The 24,335-nt window shown below is 38.6% G+C and overlaps 1 protein-coding gene across 3 annotated transcripts; it reads right to left on the bottom strand.

Annotated features, from left to right (window-relative positions):
* Window positions 1-362: 362 nt before the first annotated feature.
* On the bottom strand, window positions 363-24,286 carry SLC4A1AP (solute carrier family 4 member 1 adaptor protein). 3 transcript variants are annotated; one of them, XR_004424820.1, is made up of 16 exons: window positions 23,468-24,286; window positions 23,057-23,252; window positions 21,255-21,377; window positions 20,370-20,430; window positions 19,885-20,024; window positions 14,203-14,363; window positions 13,382-13,451; window positions 12,814-13,000; window positions 10,414-10,509; window positions 9,105-9,216; window positions 7,003-7,240; window positions 4,828-4,917; window positions 4,071-4,138; window positions 2,619-2,688; window positions 1,254-1,414; window positions 363-518 (listed from the first exon to the last, which is right to left on the bottom strand). XR_004424820.1 is itself a non-coding variant. In XM_033124771.1 (15 exons), the coding sequence occupies exons 1-15, from the start codon at window positions 24,125-24,127 to the stop codon at window positions 1,365-1,367; spliced, it is 2,322 nt and encodes a 773-aa protein (XP_032980662.1). In that variant the 5' UTR covers window positions 24,128-24,286; the 3' UTR covers window positions 1,084-1,364. The 3 variants fall into 3 exon arrangements, 2 of the variants coding, with proteins under 2 accessions (XP_032980662.1, XP_032980663.1); XM_033124771.1 differs by lacking the exon at window positions 363-518 and having other exon boundaries at window positions 1,084-1,414; XM_033124772.1 differs by lacking the exons at window positions 363-518; window positions 10,414-10,509 and having other exon boundaries at window positions 1,084-1,414.
* Window positions 24,287-24,335: the final 49 nt, after the last annotated feature.

Genomic DNA, 24,335 nt, shown 5'->3' on the forward strand with positions numbered 1-24,335 from the left:
GTGTAGATTCAATCTCCATGCCCTCACTTCCACCACAGCAGGTATATTTTTTTACCCGTTCTGGTGTTAGGATTCCACATACAACTTTGTTTGAATAGAGTTTCACTTTTGAAGACCACTGATCTGGTTTAGACCTTTGTCCACTGTTTTCATCCAAGATGGCATGGTCACTCTGTCCCCCAATTCCTGTCACTTTTTACATCAACAAGTTCTTCCCTATTGATCTAAATGAAGTTCAAAATAATAGTTTCTCACAATAGCACTAGTGGTATTGTTTTGTGAGAAATGAAGGACAACACGTTTAGCAGACCAGACGTGCCACGTTTGTCAGGGTAACTGAAGTTCTCCATTACTGCTTCTTGCCTACCTCATGCACACCGTATCCTCCGTATTAGGAAAGCACCGTCCTCGTCCACTCTCTCGCTGGGCCACAGCATTTCTCCTGCCTGCTCATTATGTCTGCCTCCAGCCCAGTACACAGGCTCTCCACCTCGTTTCCACTCTTAGGTTTTGCTTTCCTGTGGAAGTGAGGCATTAATGACGGGGGTGGCGTGGGATGGAGGGAAATAAGACATCTTCTTGCATTTCTTCATGTTTCCAGAGAGGAAGGAAGTTTTATTCCCCTCTCCACTGAGGTGAGAAGACCCACACTGGGCAGGACACATCCAGCTTCTGATTCTATGACCTTATTACACCTTTCCAGGGGAGAAGGAGTGGCTAATCTGATTGGTCAGAGTCCAGGACATTCAAAGGACTGAATTTTTATCAGGACTGGGCACGAGGTATGCTGTGGTCCCGAACTGGGTCCTGGTTAGTCAGGATCTATTCTCAATGTTGGCAGGAGGACTACAGTGAGAGGGAGCAGGAAACCCCAACTGTGTATCTATTTTTAGTTCTAAGAATGACAGAGACACCCAGGATCACACACACAGCATGACCTCATACTTCAACACTTATTTGAGGAGGCAATACCAGTGAATCCTGGAGCCAAACAGCCAGAAGCACCCTATTGCTCAGGAAAAGCACAGTCCCTAACGCTTAATGAAAGACGTTGTGGCCTTAAATAAACATGAGACACCTCCACCTTCTCTTGTTAACAGTCATGTCTCTCACTTTACTAATTCACAAAATATATGGTTCTTTCTTACATACATACACAAACACTTTTAAACATAATATCAAATTCAAGAGAATCAGATGGGACAGATAAATAAATTTAGGAAACGAAGAGTAGGGAAGAAAAGGCCAGTCACCAGATTTTAAAAATGATCATCTGAACTCCTCTGGACATTCAACTTGATATATTATCCTAAATATCCCAAGTCACATGGTCCACAAGGTCTTCCTTTAGGATTCTGAAGCAATCAATAGCCATACTTGTCATTAAGATGGGTCCTGCCATCTCCACTTTGGCCTAGATCAGAGTATAAAGAAAGAAAGAAATACATTCATTTTTCCAAAGTCAGGTGGGAAAAGATATCTAGACATCAGTGGGCCAAAAAGTAAAGCAGATAAAGAGGTTTCTTCTATGATAGAAATGTGACTTTTTGTATATAATTTCAAAATATGGTCCTCTTTTCACTTCGACCCTAACATTTATTAGCAGATAAAGAAGCAAACATTTCTAGGACCATATTTTGCCGTGTATACTGCTCCTGTCTATTATGCGCACCCACGTTTTTGGCCCAAACTTCTAGGGGAAAAAAAATCTTTCATTTTAATTTTTTAATTCAAATTTTTATTTGTTTATATTTAGGTACTTGTTTTTTTGTATTATAAAGGAATTTTAGCATTAATTTATTTATTTACTTATTGCACTTTTAACTCTTAAGCATAAATAAAATAATTTAAAACATTTATATAGTATGGAATTGATATAATACTACCCATGTATAATGTGCATCCTTATTTTTCCCTCACAAATTTGAACAAAACAGTGCGCATTATACACAGCAAAATACAGTAATTACTAAATATATTATAAACTCAAACCAGAGAAAGAGCAATTGTGATCTTTACATGGGAAAACAAGCATCTCCTATATTGCCGTAAGGGTATATGTATGAACATAAACTGGGACAATCTCTATAGAATGCAATTTATAATACCTAAAAATGTTCATAGCCTCTGATCCAGCATGCTAACTTTACGAATTTTTTTCTAAACACACACCTCCACACTTGCACAGTAACATATGTTAGAGGTTACTTATTGTAGAGTTGTTTTATAATATGGCAAAAGACTGGAAACACAGCAAATATTCATTGAGGGAACTGATTAAGTAAGTAAAGGTATATCCACACCATAAATAACTATGCTACCATTAAAAAAAAGAAAAAAGTCTGTAAGTAACTGGGGAAAGGTTTCCATAGACTGTTAAGTGCAAAAGAACAAGGTATAGAATATGCTTCCATTTGTATAAAAAAAGTGGTGAGATATTATGTATGTTACTGGTTGATATATATCCTTAAATCTTCTAATCTACCTATTCCCCCATAAGGGAGCTTTTTCCACTACAGACTCTCGTAACTTTCTTATTATGTACCTTCAATATGTAATACATACTCATAAATATAAATAAATAAATCTTAGAGGAAAGAAAAGTACAAACAATCTACCTTCAGGTGGGACCCACACACAGTAGTCTGGGTCATCTTCTGGATATTTGGAGGAGAGTGTTGATAGAAGCTACAAAGAAAAGATAGGTTCTTTTATTCAGAAGAATTTTAACTCTAGGAATTATTGTCCCTACACCTGTCAGCAAACAAAAAATAAGACAACAGTTTCCATTAATGATCTTGACATAAGTAATCAAAATGGGGGAGCATTCCCTCTGAACCTTGATTTTTTTTTTTTTCTGTAAAGCCTCACTGAGCAGATTTTCAGCCAGTGAGAGTGAAGTGGTATTTTTTAAAAGGAGCAGTTAACACAGATCTGAGTTCTAAATGGTATAACCCCCATAGAGGGAAATTTGGCATTTGCCTTTTGATCGAGATGCAGAAACAAGTTAGCGTAACAAGGCTGACTGCTACACTTTGAAAGGCCTGCTTGCAAGTTGGCCTTTAGCTGACATCTGGGAACTTGGATTTCAGGAGGGTTCCACTACCCTAATTGCTAAGAGCGGCTCCCTGTGCCTAAACTGTTTGTAAAAACAATGTGGTTTATGCTGAACACCTGCCTTCCTTCTGGGGGAATGGAGTTTGAGTACATGTCATGCAGAGGATAATCACGTGATCAGGCCTCACTAAAAATCCTGGGCACTGAGCCTCTAATGAGCTTTCCTAGTTAGCAACATTGCAAACTGTCACAACTCGTTGCTACGGGAATTAAGCACATCCTGTGTGACTCCACTGGAAAAGGACCTTTGGAAGCTTGTGCCTGGTTTCCCCCGACTTCACTCTCCATGTGCCTTTTCCCTTTGCTACTGTGCTTGGTATCCTTTTGCTGTAGTAAATCACAGCTGTGAGCACAACCACATGCTGAGTCCCGTGAGGCCTCCTGAGTGATCTAGCCTATGGGTGGTGTGAAGACCTGCCAACAAAAGCTAGCAGTCCCATTTCTGGGAACGTGCTATATCCACAAGGTTATTCATCATAGCCCTGTAGTGATAAAGGACTAGAAATGATCCAAGTGTCCACCTATAGGGGACTGGTTAGAGTACATCCACACTGTAGGAAGCTCTTGGTATAAATAATGATTTCCACAAAAAATGAAAAAACCAAGATGTAGAATGCACTACATTACATTCTAGTTTTTATGTACTAAAAGGAGGAAAATAAAAATATATTACTCAAATGTCTTTGTATGGCATACTAGAATATGAAAAAAAAATTCACAGATTAATAAAAGAAGTATGTGAAAAGTTATAGGAAGCAGAGTGGATGGAGACAAGAATAAAGAATTCAAAAAATAAAAATAAAAGAGAGCCCAGTCTTCTAGAAGAGGAGGTATAAGGCAGTTGGGAACTCTGCTAAGATAATCCCTAAAGATTCACTCCTCTGGATGTGCTCCATGACATGGGGATTCATTTTTACTTCCAGAGAAGTGAAGATTATGACTAATGTACTTACTTTGCCTGGACCAGCAGCTTTCTTTTTCTTCAATTCATCTCTGCTTTTCTCATATGCATCCTTTGATGCTAATTTAAGAAAAGGAAAAAATAAATAAATAAAAGAAGCAATAGCTATTTCCGAAAAATTAAAACAGAAAAGAAAAATTCCTTCTAAGATAGCACTACAATTATTGAACAAAACATATAACAATCCAATTCTCAAAAATCCCTCTACTATTGTAAAGACTATATATTAACAGAGAATTTCCCCTTCACTAATAACCCTAGTTTTCAAATGCTAAGGCTATTCTACACTTGAAATATAATCATACCATTTTCAAAGGTAAAGGAAAGTGGGTACTATTCTAGTTTAACCATTACAGTTAAAAGCAGTAGAAAACCAGGGGGAAAAAGTCCTTTTAATAGGCCAAACTTTCAACAGATTTCTTTTAATAGTTTTGGGATCGCTCCCATGATAGGCACATATTAACTCCGGGAGATGTAAACTGTGTAGGGCTTTGCATGGCCAGAGGGAAGCCTAAAGGCATTAGGTGCTCTGTGGGTCAGGGAGAGGGAACACAGGAGGCAGACGAGGAGTAAAGAAAGGCCAGTGAGATGGCATCAGACATTCCAACTCTGTCCAGGACCCTGGCAGCAGCATCCACCCAGAGTCTTAAAGACTGTTCTCTGTGCTGCGTCAGGCTAACTGCCACCTCTTCTGCGACACCAGTGGCTGCTGTGTGCAGAGCACGAATGGAGCCGGCTGTGCTACTTGCCTGAGGGTTCCTCACATGATGATGCAGCTGTTTCACGAATCTCTCGATAATCTGTGTTCTGTTTCTCTTGGCTGAGTTGAGACATGTTTTCTATAAAATGCAGAACCAAAGCATACTGTTATTATTTAATTTGTGGTGGGGAAATAATGAAACAGAAAAGCAAGAAAAGCTGAGCACATACATAATCATCCAGTTTTACTATCAGTAGCTTCAACTAAATTAAATTTTCAATAACTGTGCCTGCAGGCATCTTTCAGAGAAACACCGACTTTCCACTTTAAAAACTGGCCACCTCCAACAGGTTGGGGGAAGGAGTCCAACAGGTTGGGGGAAGGAGGTTATCACTTTGTGAGGGGTGAAATGTCTAACCTACTGCATTGTTTTGTACACCTGAAACCAATAAAAAATTGGCCACCTCTGAGATAACACATTTCAGTAATACTTACCAAAGCCTTAAAAATATACATATTCCTAGAAATTTTATTTCCAGGAACATATTCAAAGAAAATCAGATATGAGCACCAAGATTTATTATATACAAGTATATTTATAACAGCAAAAGTTAACAAATAATTTACATAAGAACTCCAACAATAGGGAGCTGATTAAATAAATTATGGCATAAACATGCGATGAACCATTATGTCCCTTACTAAAACCAGATTTTATAAGAATATTTTAAAACAGAAAAAACAGATTCTAAAACAGCATGTATAATACGCTCCCAATATTGTAAAAACAAACAAAAAAGGCCTGGAGTAATCCTAATCAGCTGCAGATTTACTAATTAATGTATTGCATAAACCAAATTTTAAAATCTGCTGTTTTCATACATACATATTTGTTTTGGCCCCTTAAAAAAATTCCTGACCTACTTATGGGCCCTCATAATGTACGGCTCAAAGACCAGACTCAGAAAAAAGTATGTGTAAGTATTTTTTTTGAAAAGGCCAAGCATTTGGAAAATGCAAACAACAAAAATTTACCTCTCACCGAGAAGGAAATGGGGTTGTTTTTTGGTTGTTTGTTTTTTAAATAACTGAAGGTGATTCAAAAGAAGGTCTACAAACCAGGCCTGGTGTTTTACACAGACAAGCCTGGTTTGTTTTAGAAGAAGACATGCACACAATTAATGCCAGTTTTTGTTTGTTTGTTTGTTTGTTTTTTCCTTATGTTCCCTATTTTCTGTGCAGTCTTAATCTTGCTAAGTAGTTTGGGTAACCTGCAGGAAAATAACCCCTGCAGCTGACAAGGGATAAGAGGATACTAAAAAGAGAAACATCACCTTTCGGGATAGGAATGTGGGAGATTTCTCTTTTCTTCTTTAGGCTTTTATGTATGATTCAGGTTCTAAGTGAGCATATATTCCCTTTATAATCGAAAAAAAAAAAAAACATTTAAAAAATCAATCAATTCCCTTTTCCATCATTTTTCATCAAACCTTTGCTGAGGTGGGTGACTTCTATGTGCCAGGTTCTCTGCTAAGTACCATGTACAAAAAGATGCATAAGGCGTGATGGTTCCTGAGAAGTATGTCCAGTGGATACAATTATGCTTAGCGTCTGTTTTAAGGTTGAGGGGTAAAAATGAGTAACGGAGGCTTATCCTGAGACCACATGATCAGGCCCCATCATCCACCATATTCCACTGCTCTCCTATCATACAGTGGGAGCAGCTCAGGATTGTCCACAGCAGCTGGGGTTACAGATTTCACAGCTTTCAATTTTCCATAATTCTGGAATAGACTGGAAATACCTGCCCTTATTTTCCAATGAGAATAAACAGACTGGCAGTCAAAGAAGGACCAAGAAAGTACGGTTCCACAGAGTCGACTATATCACATATCACTACGTATTATACAGTCAAAATGCACAGGCAAGAATTGGCTTTGCAATACATAGATAATATAGTATACAAATGTATACTTGAAACCTATATACTTTTACTAGCCAATGTCACCCCAATAAATGTAATACAATTTAAAAAAAAAAAGAAACTAAACTACAAAGTTATGTATTATTATTCCCATTCTACATACTGTAGAATTTCTCCTGGTCATTTAATAAATTTCATTTTTGCAGAGGTTAAAAAAAAATGACTTTGCTTTTTCAAAGCTTTCCACAATTAATGCAAACATCCCACTGAGTATCACAGGAAGGAGAAGAAGAATGTTACCATGGTGTTTTGTTTCTTTAGAACATGTGACATGTGTGGGAGGACTTGTTTCCTGCACTGCTTCTGCTGGCTCTCTCTCCTGCTGTGGCCTACTGCTTCCAGCCTCCAATTTTTCCTTTTCCTGCTCTTCCTTTTCTTTCTCCTCTTCTTCGTCCTCTTCCTCCTCCTCTTCTACTTCGGGCTCATCCTTCATTCTCATTAGAGTTGGAGGGAGTTCAGGACGTTTTGGGGGCAACTTCTACAGAGGAAACAAAACCATGAACATGCAGTTCTACATAATGATACTGAGGCCAATCTCTTCAAGGGGGTTAAGCGAAACGTGGAGAACGTCTAATCTCACTAGGTTGACAGACCCTGCAGAAGTTTGGTGGAAGTAGGGCTTTCACATAAAATTTTATCCATCTATGGACCCTTTAATATCTTTATTAGTTTCTAGAGTCAAAAGAATATTAAATACGAAACACTTGAAACAGCTTGTAGGGAACTAAATAATTTCCTCCAGGTGAGTTCTGCTGCAGGAATTCTGTCCTGTCACCCCTTTGTGATGTTAAAAGATCTTAATTCATTACAAAATCTTCTAGGGAATAAATCAGACATACATTTCTAAGAAATAAATCATTTGTGCAGCCTTTTCATTTTAGATTTAACACAATTTCAAGGAAATAAGACATGTAGTTCAGTAAAACAGACCTGAGGAAAAGGAAGATATTTCTTGAAGAATAAGGCCATATATTCTAATCAAGACCTTTTAATAAAAGTAATTATTAGAAAAAGTTGATCGCAGCTTAAGGAATAGAGAAAAGGTATCAAAGTATATGTTGGGTATATCATGTTTTAAATATAGAATTTAGTTCAGTAATCCTCTAAGAAGAGCTTTTTAGTGAAGAGTTTTTCTTCTAACTAAAAACATAAGTACCCCCACCCACCCTCACAGAAAAGCTTCCATCTCTCACTCAGTAAACCACACTCACTCAGAACATGTGGCTAGGATTTCAGACCTCTGCCACCAGAGGGCAGTTTCCCCTAATTTCCTAATTTAAGCTGCTGTGGGCTGAACTGTGTACACCTAAAATTCACATGTTGAAGTTCTAACCCCAGTACCTGAGAATGTAACCACACTTGGAGATAAGGTCTTTAAAGAGGTGACTAAGTAAAAATAAGGCTGTTAGGATGGAGCTCTAAACCAATATGACCGGTGTCCTTATAAGAAAAAGGGTACAAGTGCACCAAGGGATAACCACGTGAAGAGGCAGAGAGAGGGCAGCCACCTGCAAGCCAAGGAGAGAGGCCTCAGAGGAAACCAACTGTGTTGGCACGTTGATCTCAGACTCCTAGCCTCCAGAATTAGGAGAAGATAATATCTGTTATTTAAGTACCCCGTCTGTGGTATTTTGTTATGGCAGCCCTAGCACGCCAATACGCAAGGCTTAGCTCTTTGGAGTGATGAAAACCTTTTAAAAGCTGAATGTACAAATAGGGACATACATAAAGCAAAAAATGTATCAGTGAGGTATTAGAGGATAGTAGAAAGATCACAAAACTCAAGAGACAGAAGACCTGGATTTGATTGCCAGTCTAATTACTAACTGACGGTGTGATCTTGTATATACTCTGACCCTGTTTCCTCATCTGTGAGAGGTAACAATTCCCATATATCATAAGGTGTTGGAAGGATTAAATGAGGTAAGGAAAAACCACATGGCAGTAGCAGGTGCACAGCCTATGCTACTAACCAATGTTAGCTGAGTCTGAAAATTACATCTATCCACCAGGAGAAAATTAATGCAGGAGACCTTTCTTAAGTGCAACATTCATCACAAATTAATCAATTGGTACTCTAATTTACATAATCAGTTACATGCAAATTCATTGGCATGAATCTATTCTCCAATACTTGATCACCCTAAGTGGAAGAGATATCTCCAAGAACCAACTCCTAGGAAAGATGTGATCATATCAACCCCACAGCCCTTTTTCACATTACTATGAGAAAAATGACTCATACTATGGAATGAGTCATTTGAGCTTGGAAAAGCATAGAGAAAAGAATTAGCTCAGGTAACTCAAGAGCGAAAAGTTTAACACCCTGACCCACAACTTACCCCTACTGTTCCAGTTTTTAATTTGAATTTGCTTCCTCCTTTCATGGCACCAAAGAGAGGCAATGTAAGCTTTTTAGCTTTGTTTTCAGCATCTGTAGTCTGAGTTTCAGCCCTGGGAAGAAAGAATAATTATATGTTATCTATTCCAGTGAGGCCAAGGATTTATCTAAAAACATCATGACACTGACAAACTTGGCAAAACAATTTCCACAAAATGAGTATATAAGCATACACCAGTAAGACAGAGGTAGTCGAGCCAGCAGAGTCTGAACAGATGACACTACAGATTGTCACAGACACAGATTTCTTAAGTAATGGCAAAATAAGCCTACTACCTTAGTCTGGTAATGTACATGTTACATTACTTCACTTTCATAAAATGATGCCTACAGTACAAAGGTCACTGGTAAAGGAGAATAGGTAGGCACGACCCCCTCTAAGTGGCAGGAAATGGATCCATGGTGTAAAGCCCTATTTTCCACCTACCAACCTCTGAAAAGGACACACAGTGCCTTACTTACCTGAAGTCCACACTTTTCATAATCACACACAACAGCTCTGGGCACAGAATTTTTTTTTTTTTTAAGTGTGTGGATGAAGGGGGTGGAAGGCAAAATACGCCATGTAGTGAGTAATGATAAAGACACAATGAGAGACCCCACAACATTCTCATTGGCTGAACAGAGTTACAAAAGCCAAGCCCACTAGGGCAAAACTGAGGCAGAGCCAAAATGAAGAGATTGTAGAAATAAGAAAAAAGTGGGGGGAAAAAAACAACAAAAATGAAAAGGATGGCAGCTGAGTTGATGAGGCACTCAGAGTAGACAGGTGACAATGACAAGATAGCCTGAGGCAAAAGCCCTATGCTTTTCTTTCACCTTGACCATAGGACAGCCCTGCGTTCTAAAATATAAAAACAGCAGCAGCACTCCTGACTCACAGTGATCCACACAAGAAACTGACGACCTGAAGCCCCATCTGCCACCATTGTCTTCCTTTATCTAAGTCTTACCCTCTCAGTGGTGCTCTTGCGCCTAAACTCACCATCCCCTCTCCTGCAGGGACAGACCCATTGCTTTACTAAGGCCAGAAGAATCCTGCCTGCTTGGTCTTAAATACCCTTTGCCAAATCATTATTCTTCACAGCCCCTCCCCACTGGCCTCAGGAAGGTGTGTGCATAGAAGGACAAAGGCAAGAGCAACACAGTTCTTTTTCAGCTCCATTAAATAGCTTGGCTGGCCTGGAGGACATAAGAAGACGCCCAAAGGAGAAGACAAAGCAGAAGATGGAATCACAATCAAGACTTGCCTGTGTGGGGGAAAAGTGGAGTTAGGTGGAAAGTTTGGAAGTTCAACCCTCAGGTGACAAGAGGGGGGGAGATACACATCACTTGAAGGCCACCATCTAAAGTAGAAAAAGGGGGAGAAACCAGGCAGACACACAGACAGCAGAAGGGGTGGTTCTGGGGGAAGCTGATCAATGTCTCCTGGCTCAGAACACCTCAAAGGGCTGACTTATCAAGTTAAACAATTACAGAGTTGTATTTAAAACTCACTGTTAATTTGTTGACCCTGGATTATGCCTCCTGAACTTTTAACTTTTCTCCACAAAAATGACGTTACAAATAATTGCTAGGTATAAAAGAAATAATAAAAATTTTGAAAATTATATATATATATATATATATGTATATGCGCTAGTACTTTGTTAAGTGCTATTCATTTAATCTTTCCAACATCATTATTTCTAATTTATAGATGAGGAAAGCAAAGATCAAAGAAGTTCCATAATTTGCCTCAAAATGCCCAAAAAGTAATTGATAGAGCTGAGAATGAAACCCAGGAAGTCTAACTCTAGTGCTAACCTACCTTCTCACTACCGGTAAGGTAACTCAAATATCATTTGGGTCAAGCAGAATTTTGTGGACTCATCTATGAATCACTGTTAAATATCCAAATTGCGCATCAATCTTTGAACAAACCTGTTAGTATTTGGGGATAAACTTTCTGTACAGATGATCCAGGGCTCCAGAAATATTTTATCTTTACACCTCTATCGGAAGAGGTACCTCTCAGTATCTAGACATTCTTCTGGGAAATATCCCCAGCATCAAGTTGTAGGTTTCGTGCTCAGGGGTGAGGGGCTGAATAAACGCTTACTGACGACCTAAAGCAGTAACGTCCAACAGAACTTGCTGCAATGATTAAGATGTTCTATATCCCCATCGTCCAACACAGTAGCCACTGGCCACATGTGGCCATGAACACAGGAAATGTGCCCATGTGACTGAGGAACTGAATTTTTAATTTTATTTAATTTAAAGAACAAATGTGATTATTGGCTGCTGTACTGGACATCACAGATCTAACGAAAACAAGAAACTTTCTATAGTTAACTATCTCCGTAACTGAGTGAGCTCATCTAGGCAGTACCACTTTTTGAGATGTCCACCGGGATTCTGCTCACTGAGGGTTGCTTATCGCTAAAACAACCTACTCAACATTTTCAATATTTGTTGAGACCACATAGAACAAAATTTTAAAATATTGTCAAATTGAAAGACTGGAAATCTCTCTCTCTCTCTCTCTCTCTCTCTCTCTCTCTCGAACACTAGCCAATTCTAAGAAAAATTAGTCTCAAAACCTTATTTACAAATTACTCAAAAATCTTCTAGATGTCTACAAATGGAGTTGAGTTAATCTCTTCGAATAATCTCCCAAATATCAAAGTTAACGTTAGAATCAACTTTAGGGGATTATGCTTTTCCCTCTTTAAAGGAAGAAATCACACTTTAGAAAAAGTATATTAAACAGTTGTCAACTGGTTCTTAGGAATGACAGATACAGGTGTTAAAATGACAATCTGCACTCATATATTTTATCTGTGGTTTTAAAATCATATAAAAATGGCATTACATTGTAGTATTTGTATTTCTCTTATGCATGAGGCTTAGCATCATTTTAATGTCATTAAGAGCTATTTGTATTTCTTTTTCAGTGGCCTGTCAGTTGACATCCTTTGCCCATTCTTCTCTTGGGTGGATGATTATCTACTTACCATTCATTGGTCTTTACCTACCACGTTTCCCCGAAAATAAGACCGGGTCTTAGATTAATTTTTGCTCCAAAAGATGCATCAGGGCTTATGTTCAGGGGATGTCATGCTGAAAAATCATGCTAGGGCTTATTTTCCGGTTAGATCTTATTTTCGGAGAAACACAGTATTAGGGAAATTAGCCTTTTACATATGTTGCTCTTTAAAGAAGTTTACCCTGCACTAAAAGATGAAGTAAAAAATCCAGAGGCTTCCAATGAAAGAGGAATCAATACAGTTTTCTCTAAAAATCCTATAGTAGTCTATATTTCACAGATTAAGTAGATTGGTAGTTACTCGATGCAGTTACTGTCTTCTGTGCTTTAAAGGGTTTCTTAATGTTCTATTTTTATTCAAAAATGATTATCTAAGATAAAGATATAATTCAAAATGTTACCCATGCAAAAATGCTTATTTAAAATTCCAAGTGTGTATCAGAGCGAACACTTTGGAGTTTATATAAATGTCGCATCATTGTGTTATACACCTGAAACTAATATAATCTTGTATGTCAACTGTAATTGAAAAATAAAAACATTTAAAAAATTTTTAAACAAACAGTGATTACACAAGAAAAAAATGTTTATTAAAATTCCAAATATAACTAAGACTTACTTTTTCAGTTCTGGAATCTCTGCTGGCTTTACAATTTTTATCAACCCTTTAAGTCTTTGCTGTTCTTTCCTCAGTTCAAAAGTTCTCAGGTGAAGTTTCTTCCGGGACACACCATCTAATGCACTCCCTGATTTCATTTCTGACATGAACGCATCTAAAGAGTCTTGAGATGGTGACTCTGATAGAGCTGTCAAGAAAGGGATAACACATGTTTAGAAGGATGACCCCAAATGTTTTAAAATTCAGCCACAGTTTCAATAGAAAAATCACCGACACAGAGCTGGACGAAGGACATTACTGATATTAGGAAAAAGGAAACAGGTCATATATAGCTGAGAGATCGTGGGGAGTCACCTGGCCTCAATGCGCCTCATTCCCTTCATCTATTAAAGCAGTTACACAAAATAATTTATAATGCTCTTTCCAGTTCCCAAATGCTGTTGCTCCTAAGAAAGGCTCCATATTCTATGCGATGTATCTTACTAACCAGTATAGCCCAGTGCCTAGCACAGGGCACTGTATATGGCAGATGCTCAGTAAATGTTTGTCTAATAAGTCATTGTCTTACCTTTGCTTGAAGCTTTCAGTCTCTCAGAAATTTCAGTGAGTTCCCTTTCAGCATCATTTAACTTTGCAACCTGTAACAGTCAAATTAACAAGGTTAGTAAATATTTTTCTCCTTTCATTCAAAATATGGTCGCTTTCTTCTCTCATTTTCACTGTTGTTATAAAACTTTAAGAGAATTAATTCAGAGTCCAGTTAAATTTGTTCCCTATGGAGTTAACATTTTCATTTATTTAATTCTAATTTAATTAATTTCTGAATTAAACGACTAAGAATTAAACAGAATGAACGTATAGAACACTTATTTTACTCAAAAGAAAAAGCTCAAGGTATTTGACAAATCAAAAGGATAGATGCTGGGTAATGTTTTAAGCTCGAATACTACTTAATACAGTGAATACTACTTAATACCTGCTACCTTATGATAATTTAATGAAAGACATACTATTTAATAAGACTATCATCAAACTATACTTCTCAAAATTCCTTTCGCGATATTTGACTTCCAGAAGTTTAAATTCAATTCATCTTAGAATGTCCCAATTTGGAACTTTTCCTTTCTTTTTTTTTGTGGGGGGAACATCACATCCAAAGAATGCACCCTAATGGACCAATATCCACCTTGAGGTGGATAGAGTCTCTGGCAGCAAGCCAAACTTTTTTTCCAGCTTGCATAAGACTAGTTGTCTGTTACCACCAAATTTGCAGATCACAAGTTATACTTGACTATCAGATGTCAATGATACTGCTTTAAAAATTTTAATAATACGTTATTTTATTCAAAAAATTAAACTACCATAGCTATTTCTATAAATAAAACTTGCCAATGATTCAAAGGTCTCTGGCTTCTCATCAATCTTCCCAGCCTTCTTCATTCGATTCAGACGCTTCTTCTCAACCAGACCAGTCCGATCAAGAAATGTGTCATCATCACTATCATAAAAGTCTTCATCTTCCCAGTTCTTGGCTTTCCTTTTTCGAGATACTAAAGTAGATAAAATAAATGATAATGAGTTTTTTAAAAAAGAAAAAGAAAGAAGGCAAGCAAACAAGCAGCTTAAAATATCACCATCGATTATTAAAAGACAATATTCACCAAGGTGCCAAACTGCATATGAAAACAAAGAACTAAACCTGGAAGACACTATGCTAAGTGAAGTGAGCCAGACACAAAAGGACACACATTGCATGATTCCTAACTAACACGAGGAAACTAGTCAAACTCAGAGACACAAAGTAGAACAGTGGTTACCAGGGCCAAGGGGGAAGAAGAATGGGAAGCTAGTGTTTAATGAGCAAAAAGATTCAATACAGAATGATGAAAAAGTTCTGAGATGGACAGTAGTGATGGCTGTACAACAATGTGAATGCACTTAATGCCTCTGAATTATACACTAAAACATGCTTAAAGTGGTAATTTTGTTATGTATATTTTACCACAATAAAAAATTAAAACAAAGGGCTAATTTATTTAATAATAAGCAAAAGGCTCTTAAAAATCAATGAGTAAAAAAAGAAAAAACAAATAAGGAAAAGGCCAATAAGCCAAAAGAAAACTTGAAAAGGAATAAGAAAAGAGTTCATAGTAAAAGAACTACAAATGGTCAACAACATTTGAAAAAAATGTTAAACTTTTAAAAAATAATCTTTAGAAATACAAATTAAAATAATGAGAAACCACTTCTCACCTATTACACTGGGGGTAAAAAAACACAAAAAAGATTAATAATAACCAAATTGTCAAGGGTACGGAGAAAGGGACTCTCAAATAGTTGGTAGGAATGTACATTGATATAACCTTTTTGATGTTCAATCTTATATCTGTCAACATTAAAAATACATCGATCTGGCAATTCCACTTCTAGGAATTTATCCTGTAAATATCAATGCAACTTTATTTGTAACAGTAAAAATCTGAGCCCATCAACAGGAGACTATGGTAGCTATTAGTTTTTTGTCTACCCTACACCATCTTACTCCACTTGTAATGGTAAAAGTACCCCCTTTCCTCTAGAAAATTCCTTCCCCGTTCCATCTGGATTAGGGGTAGTCATGTGACCAAAGTCAGATCAATCAGAATCCTTCCTTCATATTTATATTTAGATATAGGGAAAAAGAAGCTCTCTTTCAAATGAGGTTATTAAAGTGACAGGGTATAAGCATCCAGCTTTTCCATGGTGTAAGAATCTGTCTGCAAAATAAAACCACACACTCTTGAGACAGACTTGTGCACGCACACGACACACACACACACACAGAGTTATATGTGTCCTGGTAATACTGAGTTCCGGTTTGGTAGGACTAAGTTCTGGTCCCAGAACTTAAGGCCCCAGTTCACACAGTTCTTCCTTCAATCCTGTGAGTTATTCTTTCCAGCTTCTGAAGCCAATAACCTTTCCCCCCAAGCTATATGAATTGGGTTTCTATTATTTGCAACCAAAATAGTCCCTTTTAGTATCAGCCTGATAATCTCAAGGTTAAGATGGTACATTGAACATACATAATGAATTTCACTCTCTCCCCAGGCCCCACTAAAGAGATCCTTTTTTTAAAGACACTTTTTTTAATCCAGAAAGACAGGGAGGAGAAGGAGCAGCAACACCAAACTTTTGGATATTAGAAAGCAGGCAGATGAGTGGAAACTAACTTAGCAGAACTAAAAAAATGAATCCCAAAGCAACAGTGGGGAAAGTTGAGAAGGAATCTGATTATACTGCAGAATCCTCAAAAGGATCTGGAAGTAGTGCTAAAATGAGGAGGACCAGTAAAAGCTGGGTAAGAAACCTCAGCTCCTCCCCACTGCCTACTCACCTCCTTCCCACCCCTAGAAATGACCAGAGGCTAATCTCTAGAAAGCGTAGGACAGAAAGTCTCTGGACTGTGGGTTGACTAGTCCAGTTGAGGGCATGGGTACTATATTCCATAAACAGTACTGTCCTGAAAATAGCTGAATGCTGAGAAATGGCTCAGCCATCTTCTACCACTGAGCTCTAGGAATGCTGGCAGCCAGTCCTTTCCTGTCATGCAGGAGAAGAGTACTCTCTGGGGAATTTTGACAGCAGAAGAGGAATACTCTACAAATGCTTACATGAGGAGTTCCCCAACAAAAAGTCCACCCATACTATTCTATAGTGTTGCTCAAAATTAATGAGCCCCATCTATATATTACAAATATATATATTTTGTCCCCAAATGAGAATCTACAACCAAGAATTACATGACACCTGAGAAAAACCTCTAACACGGAGCATAGATACCAAAACACACAAAAAAAGCAACCTGGAGAAAACAGATTAGCAGAGAGGTGAGATAATTACAATCCATGAAACAACAAGATATTATGTTTTAGGGGCGGCCGGATGGCTCAGTTGGTTGGAGCGCGAGCTCTGAACAACAATGTCGCCGGTTCGATTCCCACATGCTCCAGTGAGCTGCACCCTCCACAACTAGATTGAAGGCAAGGACTTGAACTTGGAGCTGAGCCACCAGTGGGCGGCCAGTTGGCTCAGTGGTTGGAAAGCAGTGCTCATAACACCAAGGTCACTGGTTCGAGTCCCATGTGGACCAGTGAGAAGCAACGGCTTGAGCTTGGAGCCAGGCCGCCAGTGGGCAGCCAGATGGCTCAGGAGTTAGAGCGAGGTGCTCATAACACCAGGGTCTCCAGTTCAATTCCCAGTGAGCCAGTGAGCTGCGCCCTCCACAACTAGATTGAAAAACAACGACTTGACATCCTGGAAAAACACACTGTTCCCCAATATTCTCCAATAAATAAAAAAATTTTTTTCAATAAAAATAAAGACAATATGTTTTAAAAATGAAAATTCAAAGAATGAGCTTTGGAAATTAAAATCTTGATAGCAAAATAGATTGAAAGTTGCAGAAATCTCCCACAAAGAACAGAAAGACAGAGATAAAAACAGAAGGAAAAAAAGACAAAAAACTTAGATGGTCAGTCCAAAAGGTTCAATATCTAACAAAATTCCAGACAGAACAAACAGATGAATTAAATGATTAATAGTATAATTTCACAAATGCTCCTAAACTGCTAAGATTAGAATAAAAAGACAAACAAACACCCAGAAAACTAGGTGAATAGACCCAAAGAAAGGTACATCCTAGTTAAATTTCAGAACCTTGAGAACAAAGGGAAAATCGTACAAACTTCTAGTGAGGGGTAAAAAAAAAATGACACAATAAATCAGGAATCCGAACAGTTTAGGACTTTTATAGCAATGCTGGATGTAAGGTAATAAGAGCAATGCCTTCAAAATTATAAAAAAAAATTATTCCCAATTTAGAATTCTATTTCCAGCCGGACCCTGAACTGAGAGTATAGCTGTAATAACTATATTTTCAGAATGAAGGGTTTAATAGTGTACTTGCTATATACCCTTTTTCAGGAATCCATGAGGGAATGTCCACCAAAACAAGAAAGTAAACAAAGAAAAATGAAAGATGTGAAATCCATTGAAGACTATTATCATCCATACCCTCTACTGTTGTACCAGCTTTTTAACTTGCTAAATCTACGAGGGGCATGCACCACTAAAACAAGGGAATAAACCAAGAAATTTGAGAATATGAGAATCAAGAAACAGAAATTCCAACCCTGGAGAAAGACAAAGGAAATCTCAAGGATGACAGCAAAGTTCCAGATGACAGCTCTACAGCAGATCTAGACAGCAGTAAGCCCCAAAAGGAGAACAGTACTCTTCGGGAAAAATGTCTCCAAAAAAATTGGAACTGATAAATTACTTAATGTGATTGACCACGTGGAAAAACATATTGAAAGGCTGTTGAAAGTTGTAGGAAGAATGAGTAAGAGGTATAAAAAAAAAAAAACAGGGGCGGCCGGATGGCTCAGTTGGTTGGAGCCTGAGCTCTTTTACAACAAGGTTGCCGGTTTGACTCCCCCATAGGATGGTGGGCTGCACCCCCTGCAACTAGACTGAAAACGGCAACTGGACTTGGAACTGAGCTGCGTCCTCCACAACCAGATTGAAGGACAATGACTTAGCGCTGATGGGTCCTGGAAAAACATGCTGTTCCCTAATAAAGTCCTGGAAATACACACTGTTCCTCTTCCCTTCCCCAATAAAATCAAACACATGAAAAACAAACATGATTCTTTTTTTTAAGTTTGTTTCTTTTTTTTTAAAGATTTTAATGGGGAAGGGGAACCGGACTTTATTGGGGAACAGTGTGCACTTCCAGGACTTTTTCCAAGTCAAGTTGTTGTCCTTTCAGTCTTAAGTTGTGGAGGGCGCAGCTCAGCTCCAGGTCCAGTTGCTGTTGTTAGTTGCAGGGGGCGCAGCCCACCATCCCTTGCGGGACGGGCAACCTTGTGGTTGAGAGGATGTGCTCCAACCAACTGAGCCATCTGGCCACCCAGGAGCTGAGCGGCAGCTCATTGACTTCATTCTCGTTGCAGAGGGTGCAGCTCGCTGGCCCATGTGGGAATCGAACCGGCAGCCCCATTGCCCAGAGCTCGCGCTCTAACCAATTGAGCCACCTGTCCGCCCCACGATTTTTTAAATTAAAACATAGTTAATATAAAATATATTAGTTTCAGGTATACAAGACATTCATTCAACATTTACATACCTAATGAAGTGATCACCATGTAAGTCTAACAACCATCTGACACCGTGCAAGGTTATTACGAAATTGACTGTATTCCCTATGGTATACATTACATCCCCGTGGCATATTGATTTTTTAATTAGAAATTTGTAATTCTTATTTCCCTTCACCTTTTTTGCCCTTCCCTTCACACCCTTTCCCTCTGGCAACCATCAGTTCATTTCCTATGTCTGAGTCTATTTCTGTTTTGTTTTGTTTGTTCATTTAAAACAAACACAATTATTATCTTTAGGAAAAACAAAAAGAATTAAAAATTGCTCAGTTGTTACTAATATTTGTACAAGCATAATCACGTAAATACTAACTTAACAGAGTCAACAGGGGACTAGATGACTAGGGAAGAGGGCTGAGGAGGGATAGAGCAAGCAGTAGGTGTATTTTGTTATAAGCCTTTGTTTTATACTATACATAAGTTACTTTACAATAATAAAAGTTAATTTTAGAATAAAAATATAAGTCTCACTAATACATAATGGTATAGCCAGCCAGTTTTTTAAAAATGAAGTAAACTTAATGCAATGATATGGATAATATCCATGACACATTCTTATGTTAAAAAAGTAAGTCACACACACACAAAAAAAAGTAAGTCACAAAAGAGTATATATAACTGCATTCATGTAGGAGTTTTTGTTAAACGATATAGTTCTGAACAAACATCTGTATGCACAGAAAATGTCTGAGAGAATATAAATGGCTATCTTAGGGTATTGAGATAGGGACTTTTTTCTTCTCACTTCATAGAATTGTGTACAATTTACATTTCCCCCCTAAAAAGAGGTTTTATTATCTTTTACATGTTAAAATTTCCTTCAATTTAAAAAAATTTTTTTTTTAAGAAAAAAGTGTTCTCACATACTCACCTGCCTCCTGTCGCAGCAATCCCAAGGTATCAAGGATTCGACAAGCTTCCAGTGAGCACTGGATCATTGCTTCTTTTTTCTTTCCCGAGTGAATGGCCTCAGCCACCAGCTGTTTTCCCGTTGAATCATCCACAGGTAATCTGCATTGGTTTGAAGGGAATTACAGCACAGCACTAAGCTCCAATTCTCACAAACAAATTAATATGTTCTGGTAACAGTCATGTTTTTCTGAGATGGCTTTTCAATCTTTTGGTTCATTTTATCCTATTCCTGCCAAGGTTAGATTGCAAATCTTTTCCTTCCACCTCTTACCCATTCTACCCCATTCTCCAATAATATAAGTGTTACTAAACTATCAAGGCCCACGATCAGGAAGAGCCTAAAATTAAAACTAAAGTTACTCTTTGAGTTGTTGTCTATAACCATAAATGAAACCTGAAACTGGCCACTTTCCAGAAATGGACATTAATGAGAAAAGAACATACCTCACCCTGCAGAGCCAAGTGCTATGTCCCTGTTCATCAAATTCATACTCTAATTCTTCTCCTGTGGGAAGAAGAAAGACAAAACAATTTTAATAGGATCTGAAAATTACCAGTTGATACAAAGGGAAAAGAGAACAAAAGTTAGATAAAAATATCAAGTTCCCCTACCACATTGAACACTAAATTCCAAAGCATTTCAGTTCTCATTCCTAGGGATTATCATCTGACAATAAAGTTAGGATGAGCTTGAGGCAGAAAAAAGCAAACTCAGATCAAAACAATCAGCTCTCCATACATAGCTTTGTCCATTGTATAGTAGCTTTCACATTTTTTATAAGTTGTAGACTTAAATTGTTAATTTGTCACAATTGCCTGGTTTTTCGAAGCATAAATATGAAGCACAGACTGCAACTAGTTTTTACATACACATATATATATTCATACACTCATACACACATACATATATGCATGCACACACATATACACTTAAATGTTCTCTCAAAGTATCTCTACTGAAACAATCTTCTGTGGAAACATTTTTTAAATACTATAAAGTCAAAATCCATGTTAGAAATTACAAAAGATCAGGTGATTTAGAAACAAAAAACTACAAGAAGTTGGTTCAATCTCCCACTACCAAAATCCAAAATGTTTTGAGAAGCATGAGTCAAGTCAGGAAAAAGTACTTCCTTTCTTCCAAGATGAGAAGAAAGACTAACAAAATTATTACTATTTTCAAAATAAACCTGAAGCAACTGAACACAAGGGCAAGTACTGTACAAGGGGGACAGTAGATAAAACACAGCATTTCTTAATATCTGAAGAAGCTAGAAAACAACACTGTTGTGGATACATTTTACTAGTGGGATCAGAATGTTTACATACCTTCTCGGTCAAAAAAACCTTGGAGGGCCTTTTTTGGATCCTTTATATAGAAGGCCTCCCTTTCCTGCTGAAATTCTAAGACAATGGGGTTCTCTTCAGCCTCATCCTCTATAGCATCTTCTCCTACAGGTTATGGGAAAAGAAAGAAAAGATGATCAGACGTAAGAAGAAACTATCTGAATGACACCCACTATCCTTTCAGGCTACATAAAGATACAGTTATTAGTGATGAAAAGAAGGGGAGGAGGGAAGAACAACCAAAACACGACCAGTATTAACATCTTCAGGTTTTCTAAATTGTGTGACAAGTTAAAACTTGTTTTCATGGCACTTTTTTTTTTCTCCACCACTATACTTTAAAAGCAAAATTACCTACCACATTTTATATGGAAAAAAAAAATCTAAGCTCCTTAGCCTGGCTTTCTCATTCTCTCACACCAAAGTCTCCTACTTTACCTCCAATATAATTTCCTAATACTTCTCAAATGGACTGGTCTATTCATTATTCCGTTAAAATCATCAGTCACTGCCCTGAACACTACTCCCAGTGCTCAGCTTCATAAGGGCTACTACTCCTTTCCTTCAAGTTCCAGCTTCCCAAAGGTCTAAGTCAATGATGCCCAACGGAAATATAATGAAAGCCATATACGTAATCTAACATTTCCTAATAGCCATGTTAAACGAGAAAAACGGGTAAAATTATCATGTAATCAATATAAAAATATTATGAATGAGATATTTTACATTCTTTTTTCACACTAAGTCTTTGAAATTCAGTGTGTATTTTACACTTAGGGCACAGGTGGACTTGGACTGGCCACACTGTAATCGAGGCACCTGGCATCGATTGTATCCACTCACCACTGACGATGACATTGAACATAGCTAGCTTATTTCCATCACTACATTTTTTTGAGCTTGTTCTTATGTTTTAAGAGGTGCCAGGGGTACATTTTTGCACTGAAATCTAAAGTGTTTCAAAAAACACTTCACAAAAATAAGTCCTTTGTCATTATTTACTCATGTGTTTGTACATTTTTGTATGTTAACTTATGAATGATTTTTTTCAGTAAAAAATACATATTCAAGAACCAAAAACAAACAAACAAACAAAAAGCGCAGCTACTGTCTACCATATTGGACAGTGTAGGTCTAAGTTCTCAGTGATTGCTCCCTTCTCTAAACGCTTACTCTAGCACGGTTTCTAGCTTTTGTTTGGCATTTACCACAGTAATTTCATAATGTATATCCCATCCTTCCAACATATTAAATCCATTTTCTATCTTTTTGTATTCCTAGCTCCTGAATATCTGTTCCTAGCTCCTTTGGCTAAGGGACCAGCTTTCTCTGATTAGATATTTCATATTTCAGGATATTTACACAAAGTACACAAAATTCAAGGGAATAGCCTATATTGAATAACATTCCATTTTACTTGTTTGAATGTAGTTCCAGCCCCTCCAGTGATAATCAAGATCAGTACTTAATAAAAAACATTTTTTTAATGGTAAAAATACCAAATTAATTGTATGATGAAGAAGAGTTTTCTAGAAGGGAGTGAACTGTAAAACACAGTCAAAGAAATCCATAATGCCCATAATTCAATTTTCTGACATCAGAAAAGTTAATGAATTTCTCTGGGTTTTGGTAACTTCATGTGCAAATTGTATTTGTCCCATCTATTTCAAAGAATCATGAAAAGCTGTATGATTTAAAACAAAAAAAAAAAAACCATTTGAGGGTACCATTTGAGGGTAATGAATTTAAAATAGTAACATCTGGCAGCAGTTTGCAGCTCTTACCCATTCCCCAGGTGCAGCCCATTTCATCCTCTTGACTACTAGCATTTCTCTTTCTTTCAGTGGTATCCATTTCCTCTTCTCCATCTGAGTCTTCTCCTAGCATATTCTTCTCCAACATCATTTGTTGCTTCTTGCGCAATTCTTTCAATTGCGTTACTGTCAACTCGGATTCTGCCTCTCGGTCTTCCTCGGGTCCCTGATGAACCAAGTGAAAGAATTCTTTTAGAGTTCAGGATTGTTGAAGTCACTTTCAGAAATATGGCACTGTGTCCAGAGGTCTGGAGGTAAGGGACCAGATTCCTTCACTTTTGTCATCGCTAAGAGAATCTCCTTCCTCAGCGAAAGCTGAAGGAGCTCAGGGAACCAACCCGGCACGCTCCAGAGATTTCAATTCTAGGTTTTTCTACTTACCTGAAGAAGAAAGAGCCGGGTGCTGCCACCAAAGCGAAGAACATGCCCGACGTGAACCCGACAATATGTGGAGGGTGGGATGCGGGTTTTGTTGAGAAAAGTGCCGTGGGTGCTTCCCAGATCGTAGAGGTAGAAGCCAGGCCCGCGGCCGTCGCATTCTCCGTCGGGGCCGGACGCTCCGTGCTGCAGCACGGCGTGGTACCGAGACACCGAAGGGTGCTCCAAGCACACGTCGCAGCTAGACAGCCTCCCGAAAAGGAAGCAACTCTTCCCTGTCAAGCTACGCGTGCCAAGGATGGTACCGCCCTTCAGGGTCTCTAGGCTGTAGGGGCCCGTGGCGGGGCCACCCCACGGCGGCTCTCGGTAAGGGGGACCCCGGGCCGGGCTGCCAGGGACAGGAGCTGCTGTGGGGGGCCGCGGCTGCTCCTCCGGTGGACTCCTAGTCTCCGCGCTGTCCGGCCGGGCCGGCGGGATGTGAGGCTCCCCGGAATCGGGGTCCGGCGGCGCCGTAGGCCTCTCCTTCACCTCCTCAGGGTTTGAAGGATTGGTGGCCGGGAACTTGCCCCGCACCACCGACGGCACAGGCAGGGCTGGCTTCTTGAAGTCGCCATTAAGTTCTTGCAAAGCCGTTGGCTCGGACAGAGGAGGGCTATCGGCCATCCTTAATCGGGTGCCGTCTGGAAATTTGATCCTGGGAAACCTCACCCTTCGGTCTCTACGTTCCTCTCCACACCTCCCTCTCCCCAGCTCCCAGCGGCGTCTCTGGGCCGCGATGGTGGAGTTGCTGGGTCACGACCCAGAGCGTTGTGAAGAGCTGCGTATCACGGGAAGGTCACAATAAAAGAAAAACAAAAAGGCAGTAGGGGGT

The sequence above is a fragment of the Rhinolophus ferrumequinum genome, chromosome 13, assembly GCF_004115265.2.
Source record: "Rhinolophus ferrumequinum isolate MPI-CBG mRhiFer1 chromosome 13, mRhiFer1_v1.p, whole genome shotgun sequence".
NCBI lineage: Eukaryota > Metazoa > Chordata > Mammalia > Chiroptera > Rhinolophidae > Rhinolophus > Rhinolophus ferrumequinum.